Source organism: Gymnoscopelus microlampas, assembly GCF_963454915.1.
Source record: "Gymnoscopelus microlampas genome assembly, chromosome: 23".
Taxonomy (NCBI): domain Eukaryota; kingdom Metazoa; phylum Chordata; class Actinopteri; order Myctophiformes; family Myctophidae; genus Gymnoscopelus; species Gymnoscopelus microlampas.
Window position 1 is genome coordinate 31,022,107 of NC_139960.1, and position 26,151 is coordinate 31,048,257.

Below are 26,151 nucleotides of genomic sequence, written 5' to 3' on the forward strand. Positions count from 1 at the left end.
AGATATTCCAAATACCCCAGATATTGTGTTCATTAATTTAATTAGAAAAACTGTTACGATCTTTGAAATAGGTTGCCCATTTGATTTGTATATGGACACTTGTTTTACATCCAAACTTATGAAATGTCAGCCTTTGGTGGAACATATTATGGCCAGTTGGGATATATAACTGTCAACTTGTCCTTGTGTTTGGGAGTCTGGGCCACGTTCACAGACTTGTGCTCAGTGGCCTGCAATTGGGAGGATTGCAAAAGACAAATGCGAAAAAGTTGGCTAAATACTGTTCTGTCTCAGCTATCATGGGCAGTCTGTCTATCTGGACAAGACAATGTTTCATTTATCCTTGAGCAGCTAAGGGGGGACAAAAAAAAAAAAAACATCTGTCAAATTTCTGTATATAGTAGTATGTCAAGTGTTATCTTTTTTCCTCTGTGTGTTATAGGGCTGGTAAATTAATATTCAATATTCCTCGAATATGGGGGGAAAAATTTATTAAAAATATATATATATTAAATATATATATTTCCCCCCCATCTTAAAAATTGGAAGGTATCAAATATTTGATATCTTCCAATTTTTAAGACTAATATTCGAATTTAATTAGTGTTAATAAGCATATATGCAGCAGTTGTATCTGGTTTGACCGTATAATGTAACCTTCTGATCAGTGTTTGGATCTAACATGTATTGCACTTTTTGTGCAGATCCAAGTTAAATAATTAAAATGTGCCTGTGTGTGTGTGTGTGTGTGTGTGTGTGTGTGTGTGTGTGTGTGTGTGTGTGTGTGTGTGTGTACAACTCTCTCTGCTTTAATTCAGCAGCTGTTCAAATGTCAATGTCAACAGCATGGACACCCGACACAACATCAGGGTTAGCTAGCTAGATTTGACAAGCTGTTTAGGCTATCTGAGGGTTTTCATCATAAAATATAGGCTAGTATGTTTTTCAATTGAAATCTGATTTCAATTGAAAAAGTAAAGGCAAAACAACAAATGTTTTGTGCATACTGACCTTTAGCAGCTAGTGTGAGTGGTTGAAGCAGCAGCTTGAGTCAACTGAACTGCACCTAAACGATCAGGTGTTAGTCATTTTTAATTAAATTATCAATTAAATACAACCTGTAATGTCTCTTAAAGCTGCAACAACACTGTTTTTTAACCTAAAAATCATCAACGTGAATTCAACAAAATAAACACTAAATTGAATTTGAACAAAATGAATAACAATCATATTTCAATATACTGTCCATTAAACTGTCAAACCGGAATACAAAATCACAAAATAAAGCAAAATGTCTACCACAGGATAAAATCGAACTAATAAACAAATAAATAACTTGGAATTGAGTATGGCTATGATGCAAACTTTTAACATCCCTTCCTGCAACCTTCGATCGTCAGACCAGCTGTTACTCCACTCGATCTCCAAACAACAAGCCTTGTTGTTACAGAAGGGGATAGAGCATTTGTCGTCAGGGCTCCACTTTTGTGGAACCAAGTGTTAGGCAAGCTACCTTACTGGCCTTGGAGGGGGGGGGGGGCACCTGCCCCTTTGCATCAAAGTGCCTTACTGATAGAAACTGATATACTTCAGAAGCAATCTCAATGGAGAAGCTGGATGCTAAAAATCAAAGACCATTTTAATGGACAGTATTATATGTGCTTGTAACATTTGTATCGACTACTATGCACTTGTTCCAAATGGCCTTTTTTTAAATAATGTTTCCTTTTAAATTCTCCAATTGAACTGGTTAGCTCCAGGAGGTGGCCTCCATCTAATAACTGTGATAATTTCTCCCAGTGAAAAAAAAATGCTATGTCTGTCTGTCCAAAATCACTGAACTTCCTCCTTTTGAAAACAAATGTAACTATAAGGACCCCTGTGGGTCCCCGTACCCCACTTTGAGAACCAGTGGTTTAATTTGGCTGATGATCTGTTGTAACCTCCTAATTCCCATTTGAACAGTGTACAACACACTGTCAGGTGACTTAATGTGTCAGGTTAAATAACACATCAATAGAAAAGACGTAAAAGACATTACTTACATTAGGATACACAAATCATGTTCACTTACATGTTTATTTGCGTGTCTGTTGGCTGTTTACTTTTAGCCTAGGATGCGCACATTAGCTGACCTGTCAGTCGGCAGGTGTCCATTCTCACTGCAGCAAAGCTTACAATATAAAAGGATTAAGGACTCTGGTACACTAGCATGGCAGCATTACTGGAATACACACATGCTTGCACACTTGACAGATATAAAGATTGGTATGATAATTTCACTAGCCCATTAATGTACTGTATGTCTATGCAGCAAAGAAGCATACAGTACATCTCATCTGTGACACCCAAACAATTGAATTGATAGCTGGATAATAGATAAATACAATCTGTACATTAAATGCAACATTGTCTATATTGGGTGCATACAAACGTGGTTATGTCTCACCTACACTATCACACTTCTTCTACCTATAGTATGGACCATATTCACATAGTGGAACATTTTCATCTTATGTCATACTCATATTGTTGAATAAAAGCTAATGAAATAGCAACAGTTAGTGTGGAGGAGAGTTGGACGTGGGACAGGGTTTGAGTTCAGCTGTTGGCAGATCCATTGTGCTCCCTGGCCTGTCTGTGCTGTCTGGGTGTGGTGAGAGCTGCTTTCATTCATCACTCTTCTGCTTCACACACGCTCTTTCAGGTATGTACACGCACGTCCGTGCACACACACGCATAAACCTAAAGTCACACTCTTGGAAATGCAGAGAGAAACAAAGAAAGACGTGCTGACATTTCTATTGCTCTACTAAATCACATACACATGGGCAGGGGAAGAAAACACACACGGAGGGTCAAAACATCACAGAAACGGATCCTTTAACAGGTATGGAGACCCATGTGGACAGTGATAGAAACCAAACGCGGGAATAGTCACATATGAATCTTTTTATTTGAGTGTACAATGTAAGATAGAATTATTTTAATGTCCAGCCTCGGTGGGAAGGCTTAAAATCCTATTATAACCCAGCTGTTGTCTATATAAACTAACATCTGCATTTAAAAAAACAAAAACAAAATCCCCAGAAAATATCTTGATATGAGAGTTGAGCACTTAACATCACCAAGGGACAACGTATTACTCAAGAATAAAGAGGAACTGCCAACATTAGTCCTTCCATTCAACAGCTAACATTTGAATCATTTTGATTCACTACATTATTTTTGCCCCTCACCCAATAATAATAATAATAATAATGAGGGGGACAAAATTGCATTTCATTTTGGGTGGACCTGTTTTACCTGTCAACCCCCATCCATCTGCGACTTACTTTCATAATGTTGCATATCACTTTAACCTAATAGAAACCCATGCTGTTGGGTGGAAATCTTGTATGTCCAAATGGGAAAATAGCCATTCTCACAATGAGTCACATCTGCGTCACATCTGCCATTTACACTACTTTTGTGCGACACTCTTGTATGGCAGAGTAGGGCATTAATTTACAGGAAAAAACTCAAAATTTAAATACAGAGTTACGACGTTTCTGCCCGACAGAATCAAAGTGCAGTTGGAAAACCTACTAGCACTACTGCCAGGGCACGCTCACACATGTGCTTCATATGCGTCAGCTTCCCAGTTCACTTCCATTCTATGAGTATGAGAGCAAAGGAGCGGAGTTTCCCGATCCTGCGTATTGACAGCTTTGAAGCATGTAAAGTTTGATGAGAGTGAAGCTTTGAGTTTAGTACTGATGAGCTTTGACCGGGCTCCAGCCAATAGGAAAGAAGCATGGTCATTGACCCGACTTGGCGGCCATTTTCTTTTCTTTCAGTAAGTCAACCACATCAACATGAGTCAAACAAACTACACAGTAGAAAATGCACTCATGCCAGGGGACTGCCCACAACCCTGCAAGACAACATGGGAAACTGACACATCTGAAGTCTCGGCTGTCTAGGTTGGTTACAAGGCGTATGAACTGCGTGCGTGAAGGTGCCCTTACTGCCTGAGAGCATCCAACATGGCTGCCTGACAGGGGCAAGGGGTCATTAACTCGTTCAATCCGGGAACGCATCTGTGTAATGTTATGTCTTTATTATACGTTATACAGACTTACTGTAATAACCCCTGCACAAACTTTGTAAGTGACAGAAACAAAGCGCAGCAACATGTTTTCATACTAACAGTTAGCAGTTAGTGGAAGCGACAAGGAATCTTAATTCACCTCCATTGTTTGAGGACAGCAGCTGCAGGCATCTGAAACCCAACTATAATGGTCAGGCGTGTAAAATCATTTTATTCTTTTAGTCTTTTATTTCTCAAGCTTGACATTTTGGACGACCTGATTCAAACAAACAGCTGTGTACCGACACTCTGGTGGCTACTTAAAAAAAGGGGGAAAAAACTACACAGAAAATAAAAAACATGAGATTCCCTATGAATCAGCTTTTGAAAATGATAAAATAAAGGAACAAAAATTCACAACTGGCAGGCAGTCATGACATCAGGTGGCGACCACTGTTTGTGTAGTGTAGTGTATTGTAGTGTAGATAGTTGAAAGTGTACAGTGAGCTCCCCCCTGCATCAGTATTGCAACAGGTCCATCATAACCGTTACACAGCAGTTACTATAAATGCACTTTAAAACAGAACTGCAGTATATCTTTACCAGTAGTAAACTGGCCCCATTCTTGATAGCTTCAGGTAACTGAAAAAGTAGGGCTGGGCGATATGGACAAAATCAAATATCTTGTAATTTTCTTTGATTAACTACCTCGATATTGAGACGATAGCTTGTTTTATTATTATTTATTCAACATTTTTGTAAAATAGCGAAAACTCTATCAGCTCAGAACTTGTCGCAAAGCAACTGGTTGTGAGCTTGTACTGTAGATGGGCTATTTCCGCTATTGTAGAACATTTTTAACATTAGCGGGAAAGCCAGCATAAAATAGGGCTTAAGTGATTAAGACTTATGCCAGACCAATATGTCAGGATATCAAAAATCCCAGACGATATCTAGCCACAGATCACGATATCGATATATCAAAATATTGCCCGGCCCTACTGAAAAAAAAGAGGAAAACTTTTCTTTCCAATCAATTCTGCTTGAGTGTGATGCGGAAAGCAGCAGAGCTTCCATAAGCAAAAGCAGTGTAAAAAAAATAGGAGAGGTGGACTTCTACAACAGTATCGTGGCTGTTGGGCAGAAACCCTGTATGTCTAAAACCTTTGCTTTTCAGGAAATGGAAAAAAAGAACCTGTGCTCCAATAAATCTAATGTAGTTATTCAGTCACAAGCTCTTAATACTTTTCATTGGTTCAATGTTTATAAAACCCACCGACCACTTTCACTTTCTGCCCGACAGCAACGATACCTGTTGCCATCAGGCAGAAATATCTCCATATTTCAACTTTTTATGTTTTTTCTCCCGTAAATTAATGCCCTACTTTGACATAATACACACACGAAAGTAGCAGAAATGGCAGATCTACAAGCTCACAACGCGTTTCACTCTCAATGTTAAGTGAAAGTGGTTGAGTGTGTCTGTGGGGGTTTATAAGTATTGAACCAATGAAGGGTATTAACAAGAGCTGGTGACTAAATAATAACTACATTGGATTCATTGGAACACAGGTTCTTTTTTTCAGTACAGTAACAGTTTTGGACATACAAGGTTTCCACCCGACAGTGATGATATGTAAAGTACAACGTATGTTGTTTTCTATGGTGTTCTGCAGAGATACAGACCTCATTAAACGTCCTGTTCTCATGCAGCGAGTCTCATCTTTCAATCTGTGCAAAAATATAGCAAGACTCAACCTCTGGTGAGCAACATTTACATTTCGACAGCGAAAAACAAATGGAAAGCTTAACATTTCCAAAATAAGAGCTTTTTTCTTTCCGTTCTTTGTTTTAAGAAAATAAAAGCGCCCTAACTTCAGATAGATCATTTTAATAAGTAAAAAATAAAGTAGAGAGAGAGCGATCAGGTATGAAAATAGCGTTCTCCATTTTGTTTCATTTTCCTCTCAAACTATACAATTTTTATTTTTTTTCTTGTCAGTTTTAAATTTTTCTCTTGAAGTCCTTTCTTCCATCACCGAGCAAAAAGAGAAACAAAACATTCAACTCTACAGATCAAGAGAGAACTTGATGTAAAATTGCACATGTTAATCAGGGAGGGAGGTGGATTTGGGTGAGAGATGTAGACAGAAAGAGAGACGGCATAAAGCCTAGTTCGGGGCACGGTCACGAGGGATGGGGATCGTTTCCAAAGTCGTTGAAACCCTTAAGGTTTTGGCTTATCAAATCTCTTATCTATTTAACCTGACGTGACATCATGTCATAGAAAGCACATCACTGGCACATAGGTCGTTCTAATAAAGCTTTTTGACTTCTGTTCAATTTCTTGCCGGTAAAAATAAGCAACATGAATTTAATGGCTTGCATGCCCATGTCGCTTCAATGTTGCGCATAAGTTGAAGGCAACATGCTCTACCTTCGATAGTCTGTGGAAATTAAATAAAAAGCGATAGAGAGCCCCAGACTAGAACCAATTTGTCAACAACTACCAGTAATAGAAAAGGATCGATAGTGGGATAAATAAGGAATTCGATGATAAGTTCACTTCAAAAGGGTGGAGCGTCCCAGTGCGGTGCGTTGACGGGTGTGAAGCATGGAGTTCAACATTGGTGAACTTTGACTGGGCATCAACCAAAATAAGAACGAGGCGTTGCGGGTTGACCCCACTCGGCAGCCATTTCTCTTTCAGTGAGCCAACCACTCTAACGTCAGTCAAATCAACTACAAACACCAGAAAACCAGCACTGACCACAACCCGCAAGACAACGCGGGAAATTGACCCGCCTTAACGCCTCCACATGTGTTGGCTGCGACGCTTCTGGCGCAGACGTGTGACCGTGCCCTTATACTTGGTAGTGCATCGCGTTATGCACCGATAATTGCCGATCTACGAGCTCACAATGCGTCTGTGAGTTCGTAGATCGTCTATTTTCGGAGTGAGATCCCGGCGTATACAACTAAGCATAAGTTGGGCGTAAGAGTGAAAGACACAAAGACTACCATCTAAAATGAAATGAGAGAAAGAGAGTGAGTGATGGTCACATATAGAAACAGGAAAAAGAGTGAGAGAGAGAGAATATGAGAGTGGGGGAGAAAAGTGGCAAAGAAAGAATATGAGGAGAAAGACAAGAGAAAAGGAAACAAACGGTGAGATATGAGAATGACAATACATCTACAGATTAAATGAGGTATTGCACAGATTAATAAAAAAAAAGAGCATAGGCAAGGCAACAAAAATATACAGCAAGTCAACAGAACATTTACAATTATCATCTGAGATTAAAGATTCAAAGACAGGACACAGTTTAGTGTCATTATCATCTCTATGGGATAGGAGGGGGGGGGGGGTCAGAGAGGGAGGAAGATCGCTAGTCGTCCCATTCATCATCATCCTCAAAGTCCTCATCTTCATCGTCATCATCATCCTCATCTGTGGAGGAGAGGGCATTTATTTGTACAAAATAAATGAAAGATTTTTAAAAGAAATTGGGCAGCTCCTTTTTACATTTAAACCTGCGAGAAATGACCAAAACAGTTGCTGGTCTGAGCGCTTCTTCTGGCCGAGCAGAGCGCTTTTAAAAGTTGAGTAGTTCAGCTTTTTCAGAAATGCGCTCGCGATGCGGACCGATTTTTATCACGTCTGTACACAAATGCAGAGCTGCTCGTCTGAGCTGATGGTCTCTCTATGCCCCGCTATCAGCCAGGGGCACCCACACTCAACTACCACCAGTGTCCCTCCTCCTTCTCTTCAGCCAAACAAAACAGTATATTAACCCATTAAGACCTGAGGCCGATTCTACAAATGCCTTCTAAATCCTTCAAAACAGTTTTCTGAAACACTTCTGTTGCTATAATATCAGTGGTTTTCAAACTTTTTCATGTCAAGGACCACCCAAAATTATATGTATTTGGCCATGGACCCCCATCTCAAAAGATTTAGTTCTAGGGACCCCCAGAAGCAAAGATTTGAGTTAAAAAATGTTCACTTTAAAAAAAGATCTATTCAAAGATCTGCACAAATGTTCAAGATTTTTCAAAAATAGCATATCTACAAGCTCGTATATCTGCTATTTTTGAATAGCCAAAGTATCAAATAATGGTTAAAGTGGTTAAAATCTAAAATGACAGATGCTTTCCTGGTCTTAATGGGTTAAACCTATTATTACCTAATTAGATTGATTGATTGGTAGTAGCCAGCGAAGTAACGCTGTGGGAGCCAACCAATGCCGCAGCAGAGAGGGGAAACGGGCGCACCACCTAGTGTACAGTATATGTTAAGACTCAATGCAGCGCGACAGCGGAGCCAACAACACTGCAGAGCTCAAGACCCAGATGCCAGACAGGAGGGTGTGGGGGGCAGCGATCCTTGAGTCCCGAGTTGGTGTCGTCGGCTAGTCCGCACTGTCGCATCGCATCATTTGTGGATAACAGTGTGTTAAGGGACGTGCACAGATAGACTCTAGGTGGTGCTAGAGCACCTGCCCTTTGCCCTCTTGACCAGAAGTGCCCTTTTTTTTCAGTTTACAGCAGGGGTCTTCAACAGGGGATCCGGGACCCCTAGGGGGTCCTCAGAGTTACTACAGGGGGTCCGCCAAATCTTTATGTGATATGATTTTTCTTTTTACCATAACCACTCGAAACCTAGCATCCCTTTTCTGAGGAGAACTTTAGCCAAAAATAGCAGATCTACAAGCCCACAACGCCTCGCGCTGCGAGGCGTTGTGGGCTTGTAGATCGGCTATTTTTGGCAAAGAGGTATAGGTGTAGAGGGGAAAAAAGAGCAGACCAAGTAAACAATAAAAAGTATAATTTACTTGAGCACCTGCCCCTCAAAATGTCTGTGCACGCCACTGAGTGTGTTTGAATACCTGCCTTATGCAGTCGATCAAAAGTGTATGGTTGACTGTGTCAAAAGGTGCACATAATGGTGTGATATGCATCTGTGTGCATGTGTTTTGTACCTGAGGAGTGAATTGCCTTGCTTCGCTTCTGCATCACTTCCATCAATGCTCCTACGATGCCCGCTGACGGCGCCGCGTTGGCGGGAGAGGACTCTCCCTCCACTTTCTGGAGGACACCAGAGCAAATCAGTTAGCACAGGGTTTCTCAAACCTTTTCATGTCAAGGGACCCCAAAATATATATGGATTTGGTCACGGACCACCATCTGGAAATATTTTGTGCCAGGGACCCCCATACAAGATTTGTGTTAGGGTTAAAATGTTCCAAAAATATTTTAAAAATGTCCAATACTTTTTGAAAATAGCCGATCTCCAAGCTCAAGTGGTTAAACAGATTTTGACGCTATATTAACTCATTTTGCTGGGGTCCTTTTAGTTGGTTCCAGAGGGTCCCTGAGATCCAGTGAGTTCTCAGGGGAGGTTCTCAAACATCAACAAGGAATCAACTCCAATGAAACCAAAGCGCTTCAACTCAGAGAAAAGCTCCTCATTCGTTAACTGCACATTTCCATTTTCCACAAAATGCTTCTGTCGGTGGCATGTGTGACACAGAAGAGCTTTAGTAGCCCACAGACCCCCATTTGATAACTTACCATACTGTAAATAAATCTCTGGGCTAGGGCTGGGCTGGGCAATCAACCAAACATATATCGAAACCGACATTTAGAACCAATAATCGACTTAATGTTGCTCATGTAGCTTAATCAATTAGTGGAGAAGCAGGTTTTTTCGTTGACTTTGTTTTCCTTAAATATCAACAAATAAACACAAGCAAATTAGTTATTGATTTTTTTCTAATTGACAAAATCGATTAGTCTGATAAGGTGGCGAAAATAGCAGATCTACAAGCACATTGCGATGCATTGTGAGCTTGTAGATCTGCTATTTTCACTCTTTTTAATAATCGTTCATTAATCGTAATCAAGCCACAAGTTTGAAATAATCGTGATATTGATTTGAAGTCCTATCGCCCCGCCCTAGTGCGACCCCAATGTACACTGTAAAATTCTCAATGTCAATTTAACTCTGAGTACACATTTCCAAATGTTCTATTTTACACTGTGACATCAGTGGCAATGTTCTCATGGAAAGACATTTACGGCGTACAGTTCATTTTTACTGGTATCACAGTCCTATGGTGACATTTATTCACTGTTACCAGATGTTAACTTTAATAATTAATTTGTTTAAGTTGAGCGTGGGTGCAGCAAGCTTCAAAAAGCTGTATTATCCGGTAGGGGCCAATAAAAAGTGTTTGTGTTGGTGCTTGCCGTGATGACAACGTCTTCCCCGAACATTGTCATCACTAGACGATGGAGACGGCGGTGACTAACCGCCCGCTGTCTGAAAGTTTCTTCATTTCAGTAAGAGCTGGGTAAACGGCTGTCATATCAATATTATATTGATTATTTCCTGGTTTAAATCATTTAAACTCTATTTTAATTTTAAAAAATATTCTGTTTATTTTGACAATTATCAAAAATAGTCCATCTACAACCTCACAATGTGTTATGAGCTTGTATATTTTCGACATATACTGTATATCACAATATGATAGTATCAATATATTGTAACGCCATGGAGAGTTTTGGTAAAAAATTAAAATATGGTGATATTGGATTCAGGTGAAGTTCCAGTGCATAATATAGTCCTTTATTGAGGCCACAGTGTAAATTCAGCATTTAAGATACAGATACCGAAGGTTAAACGGATTTGATTGATTGATTATTTATAGGTGGTGCTCCAGTACTTACAGGCTTGAGTTGGATGCCTTGTCTTATCTGGTCCAGGAGCGCGTCCCGTCCACCGCCGGAGGTGGAGGTGGGCCTCTCCTTCTGCTCCACCCTCTTGAGCTGCGTGCCCTCTCTGATCTGACTCAGCAACGCACCCTTACCCTCGCCGCCGCCGCCCGAATCCGACACCACGGCGGGGGGTCCCGGCGGGGGAGGAGGCCCCGGGGGGGGCGGGGGCGGCGGAGGGGGCGGCGGGGGAGGAGCGCCCATGCTGGCCGGAGCAGGGGGCGGGGGAGGAGGGGGCGGGGCCACCGGAAGGGAGGCGTGGGAAGCGACGGGGGGAGGAGGGGGCGGGAGGGACACCCGGCTGGGAGGGGGAGGGGGCGGCGGGGCCGACACGCCCGGCCGGGAGGGGGGCGGCGGTGGGGGCGCCGAGTTGGGGGGCCGGGAGGGAGGGGGCGGGGGCGGGGCACCCCGGCCGCCGCGGGCGGGGGGAGGAGGGGGAGGGGCCGAGCCGTGGTGGGGGGGTGGGGGAGGCGGTCCTCCTCTGGAGGGTGGGGGTGGCGGGGCTGGAAAGAGAGAGAGAAATGACGGTTAAAAATGTTTTCAGTACTACCTACAGTATGTCTAGTTCAGAGGTTCTCAATCTATGGGTCAGGACCCCAAGTGGAGTCGCACATTGACCAACTGAAAAAAGTTAAAATATATATCTTTCCCATTAAGTCTTTTGTTGACTTAATGGGAAATTTGTTTTTAAAAACCATAGCCAAAACATAATTTTCTTTGTTTTTTATTTCATTATTTTTTTATTAAGGTTATGGCAACAGATATAGGCTATACAGATAGTTCTCAACAAAAAAACAATTGTTGTGGAAAAGTTCATTTTTCCGTAATATAATTCAAAAGTGAAACTTTCATATATTCTTAATTCATTGCGCATAAAGTGAAATATTTACAACCTTTTTTTTGTTTTAGTCTTGATGATTATGGCATACAGACAAAAATACATATCTCAAAATATTAGATTACTACATGAGACCACTCCAAAAAAAGATTTATAATACAGAAATTAGCATCAGCATCTCCATAAAGCTTGTCAACATACGGAAGCACAAGTATTGAGTGCATAAATTCACATACTTTTGGTCGACATTTCTGTATTATAAATCTTTTTTTTTTTAGTGGTCTCATGTAATATTCTAATATTTTGAGATATGGATTTTTTATTTTCATGAGCTGTATGCCATAATCATCAAGATTAAAACAAAAAAAGGTTTTAAATATTTAACTTTATGCACAATGAATCGAGAATATTATGAAAGTTTCACTTTTTGAATTATATTACGGAAGAAAATGAACCTTTGCAAAATATATATATATTTTTTTTAAGGATCTGTATACTATGCTGAAAAGACAAATCAGCAGGAATCAGTGTTATAAATGTAAATTCTAATAAATATTCCTATTCAAGGCAACCAATGCATGCTTTATTTCATCCTTGAAACTACACAATAAATAAGTAGTGTATGGGGTTGCCAAAACATTTGGCAATCCCAGTCCTTGTATATAAAAAAAAGTTTGAGAATCCCTGGCCTAGTTGGCATAATGTCACTCTCGGATACTTGTTGGTCTTTCACTGCAAACCCCCACACATCAGGCATGTTAAAAAATAATAACTGGAAGACAATATTCAGCCTTACTCTTACTCTATAATTCAACACTTACAGTTCACACCCAGGCCTTCAGAGACAATATTCAACTGTAAGTTGACTGTGAAATCCACTTGTAAGATGCAGATGGTCACACAAAGTGACTCACACCATGCTAGAGTCAACATTCATCTTTTCTAGATCTGGTTTAAACACTGGAACCAATACCATGCAGTTTCCAAGTTACACCAATAGGAGGCAGCCTTGCCCTAACTAACTTCTGCAGCGAGAAACGATCAGTCATCTCAGTTAGGGTGCATTGCTTTGAGTGTCTGCTGCAAGCACATCTGCAAGGACATCTAGCGTTATGCCAATGAAATGCCTACTTCTCCCTGTTATAGAGATAACACTGAATATAATAATTCTTTATCACACATGGTTACAGAGTTCACACACATAAAAGTGCATGTCAAGATGTGACCTCTATCACAGCAGGTCCATGCATAGAGACCTACCACTCCACCTGGGAGGGCCTGAGGGACACAATGGCAACATGGATTATTACACTTTGTCATAGTATGACAGTGTCGCAAAAAAAGAAGCAAGCACACGCTTGTAGATTGGCTATTTTTTTTAAGGATTGCCACCTGTAAGGTTGCACACAGTTGAAAGTGGTTAAGTCTGTCTGTGGGTTTTCAACTGACAGCAACAATATGTTCCGTTTCAGGGTGGGCAGTCACTTGAACACCAGGGTCTAACCACTGTATGTGTGATATAAATAGGCTTTTCTGCGGGACAATGACAATATGTTGATTTTTAACTAGAAAGGCGTGATTGCATAATGCATTAACATGGGGCTGAAATGACGTTATGTACGGCCCGGCCCACAGAGTCCTGGCAGGGCATTGTTTGTGAACTTCTAAAGTGTCGTTAGAGCCACGCATTCCATATTGCCCATATTCCCTTAGGAAGAAAACAGGAAGTTCATTTGCGCCGTCAGTGCGGAGTCTGCGGACGCACCCAGCCAAAACAACTTCAGGAGAGCAACGTCAGGAAACACACACACACACACACACACACACACACACACACACACACACACAGGCGTGTGGGGTTCCAGGGGATGGCAATTGCGACCCCCTAGCTTTCACATTTTAACCTCAAAATTCAGGTCTTTCATATTTCCTCCACCTCTTGATGTTTTTTGCAGATTAACCAGATTTTAGATACACTTGTTTTCTTTCTGCAGCGATAAATTAATTAATGAATCACTTATAATAAAAAAACTGGCCTCTATGTTATGCACGTCATTACAGGCGAACATAAAAAAGAAAAAAAAGAACCTTGTTAAAATTCTTCAGTGGTTAGATTTTTTTAAACCCAGAGACAGATTTAACTTCTTTCATGTTAAACATATTTTAAAAATAGCCAAAATAGTCGATCTACAAGCTTGGAGATCAGCATGAGTTTTCCTGGGTTAGGAATAACAATAGGAAGGTATTACTGAACTGCATTCATATCTTCTTACACAATTATTAACAGTACAGGAAGGTAAAATGCTAAAACAATAAAAGGGGGCTTATTTTCATTGTGGTCCATAAGATTCTCAACCTTTTTAATCCCAAGGACCCCCAGTTTGATATGCATTAGGCCACAGACTGTCTCCTGGTACAATTCTTTTTTTCCCCCCCATCTCTTTAACCCATTAAGACCAAGACCGGGAACGAATCGTGTCATTTTAAGATTTCTTTGGGCTATTAAAAAATAGCAGATCTACAAGCTCATAGTGCGGCACCGAGTGCCGCACTATGAGCTTGTAGATCTGCTATTTTTTTTTAAATCATGAAAATTTGTGCAAATCTTTGAATATATATATTTTTAAAGCCAACATTTGTAACTCAAATCTTTGCTTATGGGGATTCTACAAATGCCTTATAAACAACAGTTTAAAAAAAATATATATATGTTACTATAATATCAGTGGTCCTCAAACCTTTTTCATGTCCACCCAAAATTATCCCATTTCAAAATACGTTGTTCCAGGGACCCCCCCAGAAGCAAAGATTTGAGTTACAAATGTTCGCTTTAAAAACATATTTATTCTATGAGCTTGTATATCTGCTATTTTTTAAAATGACACACAGATGCGTTCCCGGTCTTAATAGGTTAATCTCTGGGACCCCAATCTACACTATACAATCCTCAGTGTCATTTGAACTCTGAGAGTGTGCAAATGGAACCGAATGGACACGTAAGGTTCCATTCGGCTCCATTCGCACAGAGTTACAGACCTGTAAGGGTCCATTTGGAACCGTATTGATCCCTGTACCTAACGTTGACACCCAGTGGCATAGAATATCCCCTCAGGGATCACTGATCAATCAATCAATCAAGGTGCTCGCACTGCTCACCTTGTCTCCGTAGCTCGTTCTTGACGGCCTCTACCCCTCCCTTCTTCTCGATGAAGTCGTAGATGACCTTGGACGTCTCCTTGTCCTTCAACTGGGCTTCAGATATGCCACACATGTCAAACAGGTTCTTCAGCTCCGGATCCAAATTATTCAACTGCAGGAGAGGGATGATTAAAGACTTGAATTTGACCCCATTTACGCTTGATTAACAAAATATACATGCAAATCTATTTCACATTTACTGTTTACAGGTTTTGGTTGTATGCAGTCAGGTTACCAAACCAAAGGTTTCTACTTAAAATTGTGAGAAATACATACATTAAAGACATTATGCTATGGTATGTTGGGAGGGTCGCAAGGTTAAGATGGGGCAGAAAGTTTCGAAAGGGAGCAGATCCATTCTGAACAGCATCGACCTTTTATATATCTTATACATATTAAAGAAGCCTCCCTCATTGAGCAGGTTGTCTTTACATGTTGTACCCTCTGGTGTACAGAACCCCATTAAAAGATGTTTAGCAGCTGACTGAAACCAGGCTCAAACAAACTCCCCCATAGGCTGTAGCAAGCTCTTATGCTGCCTTCTGCTGGTGGAACATTTCAACTACCAGCAGGGGTCTAATGAAGGACTCGTTAACATACAGTAGATGTAATTTATTATTTACACCATATGCTGTTGTGTGTCCAAAGAGGATGCGGGAAGTATTTCTCATTCAAATAAATGTAATCAGCACTAAAAATGAGTTGGCTAAAGGGGGCTTAGTGAGAACATTACTCCCCAGTACTCTGGTTCATCATTTGGAATAATAATAATACTTTCATATTCACAGTCCTGTAAATACTTTCAAATCCCTTCCTAGCCATAGATCAAATGACTAGCCAGGCTTTTATTCTGATGCACTCCCATGTCTCGATAGTCTATACTATAAAGGATGTCATTGTAGAATTCTTCCCTCATGCAGTAGCTACTGCAGATGTTTCCAAATATTTCTCGTGAGAACGGAGTAATACAGCAAGTAATGCATTCAGTGATTCATCTGTAGTTTTGCGGCAGCCTAAGGGTTGGTGAGATCAGCTTCTGACAAACATAACATCCTCTGCTTGAATTTAAAGTTTGGACAACTATTCTGAGCCATCATGTTCTGATCTACAGTATGCATCCGTCGCTCCGCTGTAGCCTGAAGCTCTGAGGAGCAAGCGTGTGATAGAAATGTCTGATCGCACGCACGCACGCACACACACACACACACACACACACACACACACACACACACCGTTGCTGTCAGGCTTAGACCTTGTATGGCCACTTTTCATTGGTTAAATATTTCTAAAACCCACAGACAGACTAAAACACTTTCACTTTAAATCTTTTTTAAAAACAGCAGAAAATCGCAGATGTTTAAGCTAACAACGTGTCGCATCGCGACACTATTGTATGACGAAGTAGTGCCATTAATGAAAGTAAAAAAATATTGAGATACAAGGTTTCTGCCAGACAGGGACAAAAACGCTGAATGATTCATAAATCATGAATGACGCACAGTTGGTAAATGATGTGTCAGTCGGTCATCTCTCTTCAGCAGAGTTGAGACGAGCTGTATGGTCGGTCAGTGTGACCTCATCATCTCACATCACATCGTTAAGACCGTTTGTTTATTCATTTGTTTTCTTGGGAGTCAGTCGGTGGATTAAAGTGACAGAAACAGTGTCCTCTGCTGATGTATCCGCACCCCCGGGCTGAAGACTTAAGGTCCTTACACACCGGGCGACACCGGCGAAAATAGCGAATATTCGCAAAATTCGGACTCGTTCCGAATAATTAAAAGACGCTTTTTCGCTTCGCTTTTTCGCTTTTTCGCTCCATGTACGGAGCCATTGACTTTATAAGGTTTTTTAAAAAAAACTCATTATTCGCACGAAAAAATCGCCCCGGTGTGTAACAACCTTTACGCTGACGCAGGCTCATACTATATCGGAGTTCATATTCGAACATGCAATATCTGCTTTCAAGGACTGATATCTGATTGTCACTGTGTCTGACTGACTGAAAGAACCACCAAGGGCGAATGGAGATGAGGGGCACTAAGCATGTGTGTCAACATACAGTCAAACATGTAAATATACAGACACATTAACACTCTCTCACACACACACACACACACACACACACACACACACACACACACACACACACACACACACACACACACACACACACACACACACACACACACACACACACGGATTGTGTACTTACATCAAAGCCTGTGTTAGGATCCCATCCTACGTGTCCAATGTGCCTGTAAAGGGAAAGAAGGAGAGAGAGGGAGATGGAGAGGTAAGTAAGAGTCCATAGGGATGAATGCACTAATGAAACTTTGACTTAATCACATTACAGTTACAAAAAGGCCCAGCGGCCACAAGAACTCTCAATAATTGTATATGTGTGTGATTGATTCCATATAGATATGTATTTGTGTCCGGATAGCTCAGTCAGTAGAGCAAACCTCGCCTCTGGACCTCAAGGTTCTGGGTTCAATCCCGGGCACCGCCAACTCAGCATATGGCTTGGGTAACTAAATCGTGCAGTAAGTACTTGGAAATGACTCAGCAATCCATCTCTCAGGGGCTGATACCGACAATAAGCTACTCCGACCCACTTACTTCTATATTATATAATATACAGTATTATGAATACACTCCATTTGCTGTTATACTGATTCCACTCCAGTGACAGATTATGAAAATAACAGATTGTCGGGATTTATAACTCTCAGTCCAGTTTCATCAGCGGCTCATGGGACCAGTGGGAGACTAGATCACTAGGGCTGTATGTGACCTGATTAACCTATAGAACATTTTGCAATCTGGTGAACTCTACTGTTGAGTTTATTGAGTTTAGACATTCAGATCACACCGTTCATATTCTCCATCTCCACTGCTGCGTGGAGATGGAGTGTCCACCAAAGAGATTGGGAGGTCAGGGTTAGATTCCCTGACCAGGTCATACCAAAGACTATAAAAATCGGACCCATTGCCTCCCTGCTTGGCATCAAGGGTTGGATTGGGGGGTAAGTCCCTGCGTCATGCTAGCCTCATGTCTAGGGGGTGTACTTCTACGTCAAGCTGCCTCACGCTACAAAAAACGGAGATAGGCTCTTGCCCTATGTCTCGGCAAGGCTTACTTAACACACACTTGAGACTTGTAAACCGTCTAATTTCACTATTTGTTGTAGAATGAAATACAGTATAGGGCTTAAGTACAGCACATGCAGTCCTGTACGTCACACACCTTATGGCAAAGGTCTTCTCAAATGGGGAACCTGGGGTCAAATTAGATCAAACCGATGTCACATTGTGTCTTAAAAAGGTTCTTTACCAGGGACATTTTGCCAACATGTACACCTTGCTGTCATTTAAAAGTATTCACTTATTTAGTTCCTTTAAGGAACGTTTCTAATGACATGCCCAAAATAGGGACGCCAGGCAATATACAAGTCTGGCTCTTTCTTTCTACGGTGGCGTGACTCACTGGAAGTTGCTGGGCGTTCCGATGTCCGCCTTGGTCAGTTTCTTCTTCTTGGTCTTCACCTTCTTCTCCTTCTTGGGGAAGGGCGAGTGCACAATGTTGTTCACCTGAGAGTTGTTGTGGTAACGCGGCGCGTTGTTGATCTCCGGGTTCTTGATGTCCACGGTCGCCATGGGCAACGCGGGGCCTTGACAGAGAGAGAGCGGGAGAGAGACGGTGAGAAAGTTAGGACTGAATCATTGCTATACAGTGTTTGTTCAGTAACAAGTCTCTTTAATAAACTGAAAATACATTTCTAAGTGGGTTGCCAATTTTATCTAATCAGGATAGAGTACCCATTCATCAGCTTCAATTTATTGTGTTCCAGTTCCAATTTTGTCTGCTCATTTCTCTGATTCATCACATCCAATTGTTTATCCTGTATCCTCTATAAAGGGCGAAACCTATTACCGAACAAATACCCTATAGCAATGATTACTATTAGAATATAGAGCTATTTAACACGTAAAATAATAATAAATTCACCTTTAAATTAACATCAAAACCAGGCCTGCCGGTTTGTGTACCTTACTGAGTGATTGATTGTGATTAATTACTACCTATGTAGCCATAGGTAGGAGATGTACTAGACAAGGGTTCTTTTTGCATTATGTAACTCATCAGCTAATGGCCTTTACAGTTGGGAGTTATTTGGTTTATGGTTGATGGGACTTGTATAACGGTTGATGAGTTCAAGTTTATGAAACAGGGATTCAGGTGCATGAAAAACATAACAGAACTGGCAGACAGTAATATTATGTATTATGCAATCTTTGAATGGATAGAAACAGTGTTTTTGTGCATTTACAGGTGATATTTCTAGAAATCATTGCGTTAAAAAAATCTCCTCCGTACATTTCAACTTTTCACTTGTACGTTTCATTGCGACGCATGTGAACTCTGAGAACTGAGTTTCAATACAACATCTAGATTCTTCACTGACTAATTAGCTGGTTATTTGCATGGCATATTTAAAAAGCTGCTGCTGAACACTCCTACCATAAAACGAGCATTCATCGAATGCATGAGGCACTGGACATGCATAAGGTATGATGACAAAGACATTATTCCTGGGCAGTCAGTGTCCAATTCTGATAACTTTTGTTAACCACTTAAACCCCATTTACTTAGTGATCACTTAAACCCCATTTACTTAGTGATTAGAGTCCCCGAGGGGTCTATGCTAGGTGGCCTAGTGCTCCAAAAAAATCTCTTCACTTAAGATAGTCAATCTGCAAGATCACAACACATCACGTTGCGGCACACTGTGAGCTTGTAGATCAGCTATTTTCGGGGAACGTTTGCCACAGAATAAGGATGCTAGGTTTCAAGTGGTTAATTTAAATTCTGTCGTCAAGCAAGCACCACATTCCATTCATCTGTATGCTGGCCAAAAAGCCACCACATTGTAAGCAATAGCAACATATGGCTAAAAGCCTGCCAATGCCACACACACACACACACACACACACACACACACACACACACACACACACACACACACACACACACACACACACACACACACACACGCACAAACACAGACACAAACAAGCTGTCATCACTGCCCATGTAGAGGATAACTCATTCACACTGTCAACACACCCTCCACACACACACATACTACAATAATAAAACACGTCTAACACTGCCAACAGACAATGCAAAACCAGTCTGAAACTCATCGATGGAGAATGTACATCAATAAAAATTTGTACTATTAATTATTTTAAGATTTGAATTATGTGGCTGCTTACCTCACTAGGAATACCATACATTTTCAGTATGGGTGTGTAAAGTCACTCTTCCCATGGAACTACAAAGTACCACCTATGTATGTTAGATGTTAGTCTGTCTCTGTGTTCATGTTGATGCTGCTTGGTTGGAAAAGTGACTAAGACTACATATTTAAAACCAAACCTACCTTTTTAAAATGTAAAAAAAACCAAAAACACTCATTTCTGGCTTAAAGTCCATACTGTAGATTGATTTCTTCAGTCACCACAGCACAGTGAAAATAAACAGTTCTAATTCAGGGTTGAAGCAAAAACACACACACAACGAATCTGAATAGGATGACCTGCTTAAAAGCTTCAAATAAACAGCACTCGGTGAACACAGCCACTCTGATCCTGCAAGGATGTGTATGCTTAAAAAGTTGCGACTTTCTCTTCGCCTTGTCTAAGGGGTCCAAACAAAAACAAACAAAGCTACTTCCTGCATTTCCATGAAAACCCTGTTCATTATCCTCAGCTACTGTACATACATACTGTACATGTACTGTACTGTACACGGTTTCGTCTCTTTCTGTCTATTTTTCAGGCCTTTCTCTCTTTCAGAGACTGGAGCATAAGAAAGCAACCTGCAGAAGGCCTTTGTGTCGACGTACTGCCGACCTTTTTGTCTCCATTTAGTTTTGAAAGCTTCTATGAGCACCTGGTTGCAAAAAATAAATAAAAAATTCTGTTGAGCAAAATGAATTATATCCTCGGTATCTCTGTTCTCCGATATCGATTTAGAGATTATTCTATCGATTACTTTTTCGATTCACAGAGAAGCGTGTTTTGGGGGCAATTTTTTTTCATAATCAATCAACTAAATAGATGATTAATCACTTAAGCCCTAATTTATACTTTATTGTGCAATGGTATCGCACAAGAATAGAGAAAATAGCCGATCCATCATGCTCACACAGTGATGAGGGCTTGTTGACAGATCTACAGGTTTACTTGCTTGTCTGCTGCTTTTGCTTTCAGATATGCTATTTTCGCTATTGTTAAACATTTATTATTTCATATTATCAATTAAATCTATTAGTTCGATTAACTGTTGCACCCCTGTACGGTTACCTTTCATAATCTCCCTAAAGGGACTTCTGGGACTCTTAGGACTTTTCCTGGGTGACGGAGAGGCCGAGCGACTGCGCTGCCTCCTCATCCAGGTGCCCCGGCCCACACACCTCTCGTCGCCCGGCCCGCAGGCTGCCATGTCGACATCCAGCAAGATCTTCCCCACCGAACTGCAGGCCCTGCTGTCCTGGCAGAGGGAGAGACGGGCTGCAGGGTCAGCGAAGGGAGCGTACAGTTCATCCTGGGGGAGAACCAGGCAGTGAAGGGTAGACAGGCAGCCTGCGCGTCCAACATCTCCTACTCCTACACCCAATCCTCCACCATCGCCCAACGGCTCCTCGGAGGGCGCCGACAGGAAGGTGGTGCAGAACATCATGGTGGTGAGCAAGGTGAACGGCCGCAGGCGAGACGTGGACAGAGTCAAAAGTCAGAATCAGAGGCAGTGAAATGTCACTTGCCCGGTCAAAGGGTCTTCGACTACTGTAGTTCAGTGTCTGAGGTGTTGACGTAGGCTCTGAAATTAGACGACTCTGATTGGTTTGCTAATACGCGAGATGTGATGTAATCACCCCTCCTGCTATTCAGCGAGGTTGACGGCCTATGTGGAAGCCTGGCTAGGGTTAGGGCTAGGGTTCTAGACGTCAGACAGACCAGTGGAATGGGTCCAAGTCTGTTCAGAGTGATTCTGGTTCCGCTGGGAGCGCTCACATCCAGAGAGTTTAATTCCACACGCAGGCTCAGCTCTTTATGACAGTGAAATGGCAAGTAGGAATAGACACTTGAATTCATTCCACATCTTCTATTCTCTCCATCGCATCTCCGTTTGACTTATTCCATTTCCCCTGCTTGCTTTGTCATGGTCTGGCCGAAGTGTTTGTCCATCTTCCTCTGAAGAACTGTTTTCACTCTTCCTTTTCCACTGCTTCCATCATTCATTATTTCTTTTCTCGTTTGATCAGTTTCTTGCTGTTGCTCTGATCTGTCCGTCTGTCTTTCAGTCACACTCTCTTTCTTCAAGTGCCTCCATCGTTGTCTCTTGCAACTTTGTGGGTTGGGTTGATTGAGTCTTGTCTGTTCATTTGTCGTGTCTCTTCTGCCTCGGATGACCGATCCATCTGTCTGTCTCCCTCACTGACAGTTTCTAGAAACGCTCTTTTCCCATGTCAGCAGGGTGCATCATCATGAAGTCACCACGATTCGATTGGCTTGCCGTTTCGAGACATCACCCACCGATGCCCATCTCTCCTCCCTTCCCTCCAAAAACAACATGTGTACGCCTACGCCAACATGTGCTCATACGTACATACGCAGTTTGCTGGAGTCCTAATCCCGGCAAAAATAATCGGTTGTCTGGGATTTACGTAACCATTAAAACCCATCCATGTTTAATCCCATGGTACTAATCTCAACCTCTGTGGGGTTATGAGACATGATGAATGAGAGAACATGGAAGAGAGATGGCCAGATAAGGAGAAAGGAGATGAAAGGGAGAAGTGAAGAAAAAGAACAAGAATGTAGCAGGAGTGTAAAGATAAAGATGAAGAGACCGAGTGAGAGAAAGTGTTTTCTTTTTAAAGAGTCAAAGAAATAGAGCGAGACGGATAGATAAGTCAAGAATTGGTCCGAGAGAGAACCAGGAAGAGATAGAGAGAGAGGGAGCGTTGTGGTTCTCATTTCTGAGATATGAATACAATACTGGGGCAGAACTATGAACAGTGGAGAGAGGGAGAGAAGAGAGAACAGAGTACAGAGGAGGGAGGATAGAAGAACTAGCCTATGATTGAAAAAAGACAAGGATAGCCTTTCAAAATCAACCAATAAACAAGAGCAGGAACAGAGCTGCACGGCCTAACACACACACACACACACACACACACACACACACACACACACACAGTTTGAACTCTTTGTACTAGGAGGGCAACAGCTAATCAATTTAATCAGAGTAGATTGGCTATTATTCCAGGACACTGTTGTGTGACAAAGTATAAAACAGTGCTTAAGTGGTTAATCAGACTAAACGATTTAGTTGAATATAATCGCAAAAGGTTATCGATAGAATAATCACAAAGACGATAACCTACAGTTGCAGCCTACTTGGTACCCTCTTCCACCGGGCGATTCTAACCTCTAGTCATAAGACACCAAGGTAGGCGTCTCTTTATACCAGCATCACTGTGTGTCTACAATCCACAACGTCCAGACACTGACCCGACTAAAATCACATAAACAAATCATTAGCAGGGACACTCATTAGTAAGAACAATAACGGCTCAGGATGTGCGGAAAAACGCCCAGAGCAGAGGCTAGTTAGCAGTCAACAGGACAATGACGCTAATACTAAAATAGCATGTCAACAGGGCCAGTGAACGCTCTGTGTGTGGATGGATATGGGTACAAATCGGTTAAAGGACGACTTCACCAATTTTCAACCCATCTTCATATCATTGGTCCTCACTAATGCTCAAAATAATATGGTACCGTTTTTTTTCCTACTGTCTCATAGGAGGGCTGTGGACAGTTTTTTTAAAATCTATTTTTATTAACGCAAGAACAGTGGCTTTCATTATAGCAAAGTAACTTTCTAGGAATTGAAAGCCTGCAGTTTCTATTAGCTTGGATTCGCCATCGATGTTCATCTCTTTTCATCATCGACTGTCCTTTATTCAAGACCTCACAGGTTCAAATCCTTCAGTTGTAGTGTCCGTCTGTGTGTGTATTCTGTGTAACAGAGTGCAGCATTCTGAATCCATGGCACGCCTTGTCACATAATGTATGTTTCAAGTAGGCCACAAACCAATACATTCTAATTCTGCTCTATCAGCAGCAAGAAAACAATTCCACACAACTTGAAGATGGAGTAGAACAGAATGGAAAACAATGGGAGAAGTGGATAATTAGTTTTAGAGTGCAACAATGGGCATATTCTTTTCCATGTAGACTTGTGGTTTGACTTTTAGAATGCAGAAGAGAGGGTGCATGCTTGCTTGTGTGCATGTAACACTTAATATGAGGAACTGGTTAAGTGTGTGTGTGTGTGTGTGTGTGTGTGTGTGTGTGTGTGTGTGTGTGTGCGTGCGCACGCATGTGTAAAGCAGGCCAAATGCAAATAGAGACTGTAACTGTACCATGTTCTGCATGTTGTGTATGTAACACATAGTGAGTAATATAGGGTTATGGTATCACACTAATCACCCTAATGGCTGTGCACAGCGTATAGAGTAATATAATCCTTCATGTGGTTAAGAGAGATTCTAGACCTCTGGGGGGCCTCTGAGAGCCGAAAGCGAGAGTGGAAGATGACCATCAAACAAGGGAAATGGCGGGAGAGCAGGATGAGGGGGTGGGGGGTAGAGAGAGAAAGGGAAGAGAGGGGGAGAGGCAGGAGAAAAGAGGGAGAGGGAACAGAGAGATAGTAGAGAATTAAGAGAAAGTGAACGATGGAGTGGCAAAAGGAACAATCAAAATGGAAAAGAGGTACAAAAGAAAGAGAGAATGTACGATAGACAATGGAGGAAAGGAAGGAGAGAGAGATATGTCTTTTCATAGGCAGAGAGGTGTCTGCATTACATACCATATTGTTGCTGTCGGGCAGAAACCTTGTATGTCCCCGTTTCAAATATTTATATTTTTTCATAAATTAATACCCTACTTAATCATACAAGAGTGTTGCTCAAAACTAGTGAAAATAGCAGATCTACAACGCTTCGCGATGCGAGGCGTCAAGAGCTTGTAGATTGTCTGTTTTCAAATGTTTTCAAAATAATAATTAAAAAGGAACGGTTTTGGACTTACAAGGTTTCCACACGACAGCAACAATATGTTTCCACTCTACAGTGACTAACACTGTAGGATTAGTAGGAATAAGGGCTTTGCTCACACAGCTCATCACACAGGACAGGATAAGCAGCACTTGCATAAGGTCTGTGACCGTTCTCAGAGACATTGTTATGGACACAGCCTTCTCTATAATCTGATTAGATTAAACTACTTCCATGATCTCAAGTAATTCCTTTCCATGGACTTTATTACTTTGTGAGCAATGATTCCACAGGTGTGCAACCCTCTCATTACATCAATTCACACGCACTGGTGTGGATGTGCACATTTTGTCCATGTAAAAAAAAATGTATATGGGTGATGGGCATGTGAATAATAATAATGTAAAATGTATCTAATCCAGAGGTTTTTAAACTATGGGTCGGACGCCAAGTGGGGTCACAGGAAGGTGAGTTTTATTTTTCATTGACATAAAATAAAAAACGATATAAATAATATAATAATCATTCCCATTAAGTCTGTTAATTTATTTTTAAAGCATAGCCTGTGAATGCGTTTTTTTTTTTTTTTTTAAGGGAACAGATATAGGCTATATTCTATGCTTCCACTTACAAACGTATACAGAAACACCTTTCCATTTTAAACTACGTTGATAAGACACAAAATCAGCAGGAATCACAGTGTTGTAAATGTCTTTTCTAGTAAATATTCCTATTCAAGTCTACCAATCCATGCTGTAGTTCTAAATGTGCTTTATTACTAGAATGGACTAGAACAAAAAGTCTGACAACCAATGATCTAATCAGAAAGATTGAGATCCCTTACACACTTCTGAACATGTTTTGTGGTCTTCATTAGGGCTGATATATATGTTATATGATATATGTGTAGTAGTGTTGCTGTCGGGCAGAAACCTCATATCTCCATAGTTTAACTATTCATGTTTTTGGTTTGTTTTTTTGCAAATGAATGCCCTACTTCACCATACAAGAGTGTCACACAAAAGTAGTGAAAATAGCAGATCTACAAGCTCACAATGTGTCGCTGTGACCTTGAGATAGGCTATTTTCACTATTTTAATTTGTGTTTTTATAATAATAAAAAAGGA

The 26,151-nt window shown here is 41.2% G+C and overlaps 1 protein-coding gene across 2 annotated transcripts in view; it reads right to left on the reverse strand.

Annotated features, from left to right (window-relative positions):
* Positions 1 to 2,934: 2,934 nt before the first annotated feature.
* Positions 2,935 to 26,151, reverse strand: part of LOC311039995 (actin nucleation-promoting factor WASL-like) — a 50,080-nt gene continuing 26,863 nt past the window's right edge. For both annotated transcript variants that reach the window (XM_084050048.1, XM_084050047.1), the window contains 6 exons: positions 18,379 to 18,562; positions 17,104 to 17,146; positions 14,847 to 15,000; positions 10,808 to 11,355; positions 9,055 to 9,160; positions 2,935 to 7,523 (listed from right to left, as the gene is read on the reverse strand). In XM_084050048.1, coding sequence (XP_083906174.1) covers positions 7,462 to 7,523; positions 9,055 to 9,160; positions 10,808 to 11,355; positions 14,847 to 15,000; positions 17,104 to 17,146; positions 18,379 to 18,562 — 1,097 coding nt within the window. In that variant the 3' untranslated portion in view covers positions 2,935 to 7,461. The remainder of the gene's footprint in view (positions 7,524 to 9,054; positions 9,161 to 10,807; positions 11,356 to 14,846; positions 15,001 to 17,103; positions 17,147 to 18,378; positions 18,563 to 26,151) is intronic.